Below are 9,968 nucleotides of genomic sequence, written 5' to 3'. Positions count from 1 at the left end.
TCTCTCTCTCTCTCTCTCTCTCTCTCTACTCCATCCCTCTGTCATCCTCGCTGAGTTCATGCTTGTGGTGGCCTGGCTCACAGCTAAGGTAACCTGCCATTCCTCAGCTTCCCACTGCCAGCGCCTTCAATCAGGCGTTCATCTTTTGCCCTGCTCATTTCTTCCCTCCTTCCTTCAGTTTCTTGTGTGGGAGTGAGGGTGATGGAATGAGGGTATTGATTTGTGGAGAGTTATTGACAGCGTCTCGAAGCCATTGTTGATAAGCAACAGTTTCCTCCCAGCAAAAGGTTCTTTTCTTTTTCTCAAACTGCCAAAAAATACACACAGAAAAAGGAAACAGTCCCTTGATAAAAACTAACTTTCCTCTTTTCCTCTAGTTGTGGTCAGATATGTGATAGCGTAGAGGAGGAGACTACAGAGAGAATGGGAGCCTACTTTGATCAGCCCTGTGAGTCCGTATTCAGCTGCGGTGTTCTGAGACAAGGAACATTTGGAGCTGGCTAAGATAGATTAGCATCTGCGTGGCTAGTTTCATCAGCAAGCAGATTTGTATTCTCCCTGAGTCCGCTGAATGGATCCTTCCATCTCTCAGGTAGAATATCAGAGACTTACATATGCTGGACCTGTTCAACTGTGAATTGTGAAACCGACAGAGGTCTCTCAGATCAACACCAAAAGACAAAAACAGATTTCAAGTTTCTCACATATCATGTACGAAGCTTGTTGGTACGGCGCGGTGGTGGAGCATTTGACTGCAGATCGAGAGGTTGTAGGGGTTGGATTTAATCATGAATAAAAGTGCTTGTCAAAAGAACAGATTCTTATTGTTATAATGTCAAAATGTTAAAACAAACCTTAAACCTCTGACCAAAAAAACAAAGAAAATCCATGACAACACGTTGCGTCGGTTGTGTTTCTCTTCTCCCGCTAGTCCCTCCATCTCAGCCACAGTTCCATGTGGACGTTTCAAACCATGGGTGGCGGGACGGAAATACAGTGTCACCTGCATCGCCCCTGATGCCAGACCCGAGGCGGACATCACCCTCTACAAGGGTAGGTCACCATGACAAACTGTCCAGCAGTGTTGCCGAGCAGCAGTGTGAACATCGGAGTCCTTCGAGAGAGAGAGAGAGAGAGGAGAGAGAGAGGAAGAGAGAGAGAGAGGAGAGAGAGAGAGAGAGATGAGAGAGAGGGACGATTAATCAGAGCCTCTAAGGAGCACCTTCATCCTCCTCATCCTCAGATCGCACCCCCTCACCGTGCTAAAGGGCAGACCTGCTCAGCCCAGGTTATCAGTACCTCACAAGCTCTCACACTCAGAAGGCATCTAGGCTTCTCAACGCCCCCCCCCCCCCCCCCCCCCCCCCCCCCCTGTTTTCTTGTCAGTTTCTCTGTTGAACGCGCATGTGCCTCTGAGTTTTTGATCCAGGTGTATTATTAGTATTTTTGTTGTTTAATGTGTGTTGTTGTTGTTTGGAGGGAGGTAGCATCGCACAGTAGGGGGGCGTAGCTAACGCCCTTCGCTAATCATCATCTCTCTCTTCTGTCTATCTCTGTTCTCCTTCTCTCGCTCTCTGTACTCTCACTTTATGCTGGTTCTTTCTACCCCCACTGTCTCTCCCTTTGCTCTTTCACACCACACACACGCACACACACTACTTATTCCTTGTTACCCTATCTCTGTTTCTCTCTCTCTCGCCCCTATCTCTCCCTCTCCTCCCTCTCTCCCCTCTCTCTCTCCATATCTCTCTCTCTCCATCTCTCCATATCTCTCTCTCTCTCTCCATATCTCTCTCTCTCTCTCTCTCTCTCTCTCTCTCTCTCTCTCTCTCTCTCTCTCTCTCTCTCCCTCTCTCTCCATATCTCTCTCTCCATCTCTCTATCTCTCATTCTTCTCTCTCCCTCTCTCTCTCTTTCTCTCTCTCTCTCTCTCTCTCCCTCTCTTTCAGATGGGGTGGAGTTGACTGATGCAGAGTCGTTCACTGAGTCTGCTCAGACGATAAGCTTCTGAACACAACCGCACAAGCAACGTATGTGGATGGTCTTCGGTTCATGTATGGGAGCCAGTGTGTGTGTGTGTGTGTTAGAGCATGTGTGTGTGTGTGTGTCGTGTATGTGGTCTTGTGTGGGAGCCCGTAGGGGTGTGTGTGTCTGATGAAAGTGCTGTATCGCCACACGTGCAAAGCACGCTGTACAGTGATATTCTGCACCTTGCAATTGAATGAACTTGTGTCATAGATGCCGAATTGCATTTTCAGTTTGCTAGACAGATTAAATTCCATCTACTTCACCTGGTACTGTGGATCATCCTGCTCTTCTCACCTCCTACATTGGAGAGATAATACCCTCTTGTCATCCTCCAGAGATAACATTAGTATGGAGCTTATTATAGATGTGTTCAGCTCAATGTGGAGGTGGTTGGCTCTCGAGCAATATTGATTTAGAACCTGCAGGTCCAGGAATCAGGAAGTAGGAAGTATTTGATGATATGGTGGAATAGTTTGGTGGACTGTTAGAGTTTTGTGCCAAGACGTTTATTGATGATTGATTCCGTTCGGGTATTAATAGGGTTTGAATGGAAGGAACAGCCCTCCTCCCTGTATTCTGATTGGCTGGGTGAGATGGAGAGGAGACAGACAGGGAGTGTATATCCTGACTTGGACAGTGTGTAGAGTCAAGTGTGTTCCAGGTGTAAATCAGACTGAGCATGGATAAGATTGAATCTAATAGTCTCGTTCAGAGTTATTTTGGCCAACCATCATGATAGTGTTATATTATTCAGATGTTATGTGTGTGTTTGTGCTGTGGGGGGGGGGGGGGGGGGGAAGGCACTGTAGACCAGTTCCAAGAGCCTGCAGCTCTTGGCCAATGGGAGAGCAGAATGGAAGTGACAGGTGTCAGAGGCCAGACTGGGAAGTGTGAAACTGTGTTGACCTCATCCCGCTTAAGAAACGCGTAAACACCTCTCCTGTCATCGCCCTTCCTCCCTCCCCTCTCTCTGCGTCCGCACGTCACACACACACACACGCACGCACGCTACAGGTGGAGGCTCTGAGCTCGGATGATGGGAATCAGCTGACGTGCCGTGCCAGGAACCCGGCCATCTCCCAGTACCTGGAGACCAGGCTGGTCATGCGAGTGTTCTGTGAGTCCGTTCTGCCGCCACTGTCCTCCCTCCTCCCTTTCTCCCTCCCTTTCTCCCTCCCTCCCTTTCTCTCTCCCCCCCCCCCCCCCCCCCCCACACACACACCTCCAGGGTTGTCAGTCTAGGCGGGGCATGCTGTGGTCCCTCTCGAACCCAGGGAGAAACATTCTGCCTGGGGTCAACTCACACCTGCTGGGCTGGGGAGTCCAGGGCCGAGTCCAGCCGCTTCTCAGGTCAACAGACTGCTGCCCCCAGAGGATAGAGACTGACATGACAACAAGTGACTGCTCGCTCCTGTCAGGTTACAGTCCACAGGGCTGTGTGACGTTAGTTCACACAGAGATGTTGATTCTGCCGGCGTACCGTTAATCTGTCTCAGTGACACGGCAACCGTGTCGACTGCTGTTGTCCAACGAACAGTGTCTGGCTTCCGAGACATTGTTTACTAGTGTTGTAGTTGTTGTCTCACAACACTTTGTAGATCAATGAAAGTAATTGATTGTTTGGTCCGAGAGTCCTCCCACTTGCGAATCCCAGGTCGAGTCAGCTGCTGATTAAACCCTGCCCCCGCTCACAACACCCTGGTCAATGACCGGCTCCAATACCCCCCCCCCCCCAACCAGCCCCGAGACACCTCCACCCCCTCACAGAACCCCAACGCTGCCTTTATCTAACTATCTGTCTGTCGACTGTATCTATCTAACCTGCTTGTGTTGTCCTGTTTTGTTTTGATCTCTAGCCTGTCTGGGAAATGCCTCTCTTCTTCTCTCGTTTCCTCCTCTCCTATTCTTTTCTTTCCTCCTCTCCAATCCTCTCCTATCCTCCCTCTCCCCTCCATCCATCCACTCTGCTTTAAACAACAGCCCTCCACGCTAAGTGCTAATGTAGCAGAACTGCAGACCACCGCGGCAGTCTTACTCAGCACGCCGGACCAATCAAAGCGCGAGTGCCGTCCGCTCTCAGACAGCCAGATTGTTAGCGAGGTGGCAGTTTGTCATGCAAGGCCCTGGGTTCTCCAACCCGCCCGCACTCACAAACTGATTGCAGCAATAACAAAGGGCCGTCCTTCCTTAATTTATTTTACTGCGAATATTTATTCAGGGCGAGCAGTAATTTATTCATATTCACGTTGCCTTATTACTGTTTAAACATCTGTTATTTTGCTTTTATGGACTGGATCCAGCTCGCTGCTCCCCTTAATACTTAATGCTTTCATCAGAGGCTAGACTTCGTCTCCTGCAGTCGTGTTAAATGTTCCCGATTTATCGTCCCTGTCTCACCCAGCGGAGACGCGTCCTGCTCAATTGCTGGCGGTCCACTCCTGGCTGCATGTTTTTATCTCTGTCTTCCTGTCATCCTATATCCCTCTGTCCTCCCTCGCTTGTTCAACTCTCCCTGCTCCGATCTATCACCGCCGTTTCAATATCCAACCCCTCATTTTTTATATCTCTCTCTCTTCCTTCCCTCCAACACTCCATCCCTCCATCCCTCCATCTCTCCATCCCTCCATCCCTCCATCGCTCATCGCTCCATCCCTCCATCCCTCCATCTCTCCATCCCTCCATCTCTCCATCCCTCCATCCTCCATCGCTCATCTCTCCATCCCTCCATCCCTCCATCTCTCCATCTCTCCATCCCTCCATCCCTCCATCCCTCCATCGCTCCATCCCTCCTTGCTGAGGGCAGTTCCTCCCCAGGCCCAGTCATCCAAGGTCTGGTCAGTGACGTGGTGAAGGCAGGTAAAACGCTGATGTTGCTCTGCCAGTCCCACGGAGGAAACCCACTGGCCACCCTGCAGTGACCAAGGTACGCACACACATACACACACACACACACACATACACACACACACACATACACACACACGCGCGCACATGCCCACGCACACACACACATCCCCAGTGAGGGCCGCTTGCGTTGCAGAACGGCGAGGTGCTGTCCACCACAGCTGCGGAGGAGGACACGGTTGGCTAGGAGGTCCAGCAGCCTGCTCCCCCTGGAGGTGCTGCCCCAGGACAACCAGGCCCTACTGGGCTGTGAGGCCACCAACCTGGTGGCCAAAGGCCCCACTGTCCATCCTACGCAGGCTCACTGTCCACTGTGAGTGGCCCCGTCATGCCTAAACACGGCCCTAGGTCTGTTTTCATATGTGGGTGGGACCTATATCTTTTCATAATAATAATGATAATATTAATAATAACAATAATAATAATAACAATAACTGTTGTCGTTAAATACGATTTTCTTAATAAAAAGTGCCATTTTCACAGCCAAGTATGATGGAACCTATTCCTCTGTGCTTACACACAAACACACACTCGTGCACACACACACGTCATGTGGGCACATGCTTATTTATTCACACACATACTGTACACATAGTGCTGGCAGATAGAGGCCTACACTTAGATACGCATGCATAACAGACAACACACACTCACACTCACACTGCTCACACCTACACAAACACCTATAAACACACACAAAAACAGACAACACACACAGAGCTTGAGACAGCACATACAAACTCCCACACACACGACACACACACGTGTACAATAAGGAAACACTCATTTACAGTATTCACACAAACACACATACATTTTATCATGATATCATGCAGGGACAGGGGAATATCTTTCTGTGGAATTTCATTTCATAGACTGTAGAATTGCAGTGAATAACAATGTTTCCATGTGTCTGCTTGTGTGTTACCCCATCAGTGAAGCCATCCTTAACCAGGCAGTCTAACTGTAGTCACCAGCAGTAATATCAATACTTATTCTGTGGCAGCATCGCTTCTAATGCTAACATCATTAATGAAACCAATGGTGATTACGACTCCAGACTATATTTCAGTCAGAATCGTGCTAGACTGCAGGCTTGCTCTTTTACAGCGAGCTAATTTAGCTGAATCGCTCCAATGCACTTCTCCCAAGGCAGTAAAGCTACACTTTGTGCGGTGATAATAATGCCAACAGGTAATAGATTATACATTCCATTTTTCGTTTCTTTTTTTGCTTTTCTTTTTTGCTCCATAGTTTTTTTTTCTGCAAAAATAAAACAAACATGGAATGAATTTGTGGAGGAGGCCAGGCCTCAGTGAGGCCTCTCTCCAGCAGCCTCTAGCTCTGCAGCGTTGCCATGTTCATCACGCTCTCCGAGGCAGACAGGCCCCGGGGCAGCCTCCCTCACTACCACACACTATTTTATTCACACAGCGTCAATGTTGAAATGAGCTGGCGTCTTTACTCTCCTGCTCTGACTTTGTAACTAGGGATGAGGCTGGGGCTGGGACAGAGTCTGAGGCTGAAGTAGAGGCTGGGGCTGGGGGCACAGTCTGAGGCTGAAGTAGAGGCTGGGGCACAGTCTGAGGCTGAAGTAGAGGCTGGGGCTGGGGCTAAGGAAGAGGCTGGGGGCAGAGGCTGGGGCTGGGACAGAGGCTAGGGCAGAGGCTGAGGAAGTGGCTGGGCAGAGTCTGAGGCAGAGGCTGGGGCTGAGGGAAGAGGCTGGAGCAGAGTCTGAGGCTTGGCCAGAGGTGGGGCTGAAGCTGAAGAAGAGGCTGGAGCAGAGGCTAAGGGCAGAGGCTGGGGCAGAAGCTGGGGCTGAAGCTGAGGAAGAGCCAGGCCAGGCAGGCCTGCTCTCCTCAGCTAAGCTGTCCTCAGCTGCCCCCGTAACCTCTGGGCCTACAGCAGGAAAATCTTCGAAAAAGAAAAGTGATGCCCCCGCCCCCCTCCCCCAGCCTCAGTCCTAAAACCCCCTGCTGGAACTCATTCTCCGCTTCCTGAAACATCCACTGAGACACTGTGATTGAAGTGTTGCACTGCGCAACAGTCATGTTGAGAAGATCATTTGAACTGAATCTGTCTTTTCCTATCCACCTCTGTGTATGTGTGTCTCTGTGTGTGTGTGTGTGTGCGTGTCAGTCGAACCCAAAGAGGTCAAAGTGCAGGGGTCCTTCAAGGCCGTCGAGGGGAAGGAGGTGTCTCTATCCTGCTCCAGCAGCTCCAGTAACCCTCCTGTCACGATCCGCTGGTGGCTGGGCTTCCAGGAACTCAACTCCACCTCCGTCGTTCTGGAAGAGGTGGGGGGAGCACTTTCAGCGCAACACACAACTGCTGAGCATCCTTCTTGACTGAGTACACGTGACGTTGTGGATAGCGCCAGCAGCCTACATCATGCTTTTTACCCCTTCATCGCCGTGGGCAGAATGTGATAATGCGTGTGAAATTTCCCCGCTCGGTACCGAAATAGCCTTCCGTTCAGACGTCGCTTCGGAGGGTCTTTTCTAGAAGGGAAAGAATGCCGCCTCACAAGATTAGAGACAGAGAGAGTTCAACATCTGTGAACCAGTGGCGAGAGCCTAGGCCTGTCTCTGCCCCGAGAATTGACATCTTGATTTTCCTAGATAGACAGGCGATGATTCGCTGCACACGACCCACTCCCCCAGACAGCACTGATCCTGGCGGCGGGAGCGAAACTGGCCTCGGCGCTCGCAGGAAAAGAGTCTCTTCCTCGTCGTGCTTTTGTGTACGTTAATGAGATCAAAGTGATGAGAGGGGAGAGAGAGAGGGGAGAGGGGAGCAGAGCAAGTGACACGCCAGCTCTTTCTTCCTGGGAAAGCGGCCTTTTTTCCCCCATTTGATCTCGCACACGCAGACACGCACTCAGGCGGGCCGCGCCGTGTCGAGTCTGCGAGGCTAAACGCTGCCTTGCAACAGAGAGGTTATGAAGACTGACACTGGGCTGGGGTTTATTTGTTACTGTCTTTAGTCTGTTTTGCTCCGGAAAGGCTTTCACAGTAATCAACTCAATAATATCCTTGATCACCCATAGCTGCTAGACCGGCATGACCCTTCAGTACAGGTGCAAATTGGAGTTTGTTTCAATTTATTTCAGCTTAGAAAGAGAGAGAAAGAGAAAGAGAAAGAGAGAGAGAGAGAGAGAGAGAGAGAGAGAGAGAGAGAGAGAGGAGAGAGAGAGAGAGAGAGAGAGAGAGAGAGAGAGAGAGAGAGAGAGAGAGAGAGGAGATCGACGAGAACGTATTTGTTTGTCAATCAGGAACGATCCAGAAAATAAACATCAGCAGAAGGTTGTGTTAATTTGCCATCTGTGCTGGTGCTGGATGAATTCAGAGTGTGTTGTTCTCTGCAGAGAACGTTGTAGAGCAGGGGGGGGCGACCGGCGGTGTTCTGAGTGCCTGTGTGTGTCTGCAGGGAGACCACGGAGGCATGACCAGCATGTCCAACCTGACCCACCTCGTGTCTCGCGAGGAGAACGGACTTCCACTCACCTGCGAGACCTTCAACAAGGGCACGCGCTTCTCCAAGAGCCAGTCCACTAACCTTCAGGTCTTCTGTGAGTGCACACAACAGCAACATGTTTGGGATCTCCTCCCCACCCCGACGCTGGGAACTCCTAGGGGACATGATAACAAAGGAGCGACAACTCCACCTTCCTAATGTTGCTTGCCTTCCTCAATCTCTCTCTCTCTCTCTCCCTCCCTCGTCTCACTCGCCTGCTCTCTTTCTGTCCCGTCCTCTCCCTTTCCCTCCCTCTCTCCCCTTCCTTCTCTCCCCCTATTCCTCTCCTTCTCTGCCCCTTCTCTCTCCTTCTTCTCCCCCTTTCTTCTCTCCCCCTCTTCCTCTTTCTTCCCCCCTTCCTCTCTTTCTTGTCTCCCCCTCCCCCTCTCCCTCTCTCGCTGCCCCCCCCCCCCCCAGACCCTCCCCAGAAGGTGTGGTGGATGGTCCTCCAGAGGACATCCCCCTACGCTCAGGAACCACCGTCCATCTTGTGTGCTTCTCCAGCGGGGGAAACCCAACCGGAACCCTCACCTGTACAAGGTGTGTGTGTGTTATGCGTGTGTGGATATGTATGTGTTGTGTGGTGTGTGTGTGAGAAAGGTCGACAACCCTGTATGCTCGGCAGCGTAGCGTCGCTCTGGATCCGTGTCACTTCCTGTCATCCCGTCCACTTCCTGTAGAATGGAGTTGCAGTGTGGAGTCGTTGATGTGGCTGACCACTGCTCCTGGATGCCAGTGTGTGAGTCGCTGCTCCTACACGTGTGTGTGTCATCCAAAACCAACAAACCTTTCTTCTTCTCCTTCTTCTTCTTCTTCTTCTTGTAGAATGGCAAGGCCGTAGAAGCTTCCAGGCACTTGCCCTCAGACAAGGGAGTGTCCAGAGAGCTGGTTCTGCTGCTGCAGCCTAGCGACAACCAAGCTAATTACCGCTGTGACGCACCAACAGCGCCAAGAAGACGCTCTCAGCCTCCTCCAAGCTGCTCGTCCCAGTGTGAGTCACTCTCTCACACCCACACGCACACACCTCTGGCCAGGATAGCATAAAAACAAAAACAATCTCACATTTTCTCTCTGACCTTTACTGCAAACACTGGTAGTCAGCAGGTTTGGCCGGGCGGTGTTGTTAACAGTGCTGTCTCATCTGTTCCACCTGCGAGCAGTTCCAGCCACCAGCGTAAAGATCGAGGCCCGGCAGAGTGTACTTCACAGCGGACAAACGTTGCAGCTCGAGTGCCAGACTGGGAGTAGTAACCCCCAGACCAACATCTCCTGGAGCCTCGGGCCCAAGAGGTGCTGTAGGGAGGGTCGAGGGGTGTAGGGAAGGGGGAGGGAGGGAGCCGGGGTGGAAGGCTGTGCTTGATGCAACGCTGACTGGATTTATGCTCTGGATAATTTGATAGGAAAATAGGTTAGGGTTTGTGAGAACGGTTGTGACAATACACACATATGTTCCACTGTGTCTCTCTCTTTCTCTAACGCTGTCTCTCTATTTCTCATTCTCTCTTTTTCTCAATCTCTCA

General features: G+C 51.1%; 1 protein-coding gene across 1 annotated transcript in view; it reads left to right on the top strand.

Moving 5' to 3' along the window:
* The first annotated feature begins 423 nt into the window (after window positions 1–423).
* nphs1 (NPHS1 adhesion molecule, nephrin) overlaps window positions 424–9,968 on the top strand; it is a 24,818-nt gene continuing 15,273 nt past the window's right edge. The window contains 18 exon segments of the mRNA XM_067238117.1: window positions 424–448; window positions 932–967; window positions 970–1,053; window positions 1,950–1,988; window positions 1,991–2,034; window positions 3,043–3,149; window positions 4,832–4,945; window positions 5,062–5,113; window positions 5,115–5,204; window positions 5,206–5,245; window positions 7,072–7,229; window positions 8,362–8,503; window positions 8,866–8,883; window positions 8,886–8,988; window positions 9,129–9,183; window positions 9,274–9,379; window positions 9,382–9,439; window positions 9,550–9,738. Of these exon segments, the coding sequence (XP_067094218.1) occupies window positions 424–448; window positions 932–967; window positions 970–1,053; window positions 1,950–1,988; window positions 1,991–2,034; window positions 3,043–3,149; window positions 4,832–4,945; window positions 5,062–5,113; window positions 5,115–5,204; window positions 5,206–5,245; window positions 7,072–7,229; window positions 8,362–8,503; window positions 8,866–8,883; window positions 8,886–8,988; window positions 9,129–9,183; window positions 9,274–9,379; window positions 9,382–9,439; window positions 9,550–9,738 (1,460 nt within the window).

The sequence above is a fragment of the Osmerus mordax genome, chromosome 6, assembly GCF_038355195.1.
Source record: "Osmerus mordax isolate fOsmMor3 chromosome 6, fOsmMor3.pri, whole genome shotgun sequence".
Taxonomy (NCBI): Eukaryota; Metazoa; Chordata; class Actinopteri; order Osmeriformes; family Osmeridae; genus Osmerus; species Osmerus mordax.
This window is presented reverse-complemented; position numbering and strand designations above follow the sequence as displayed.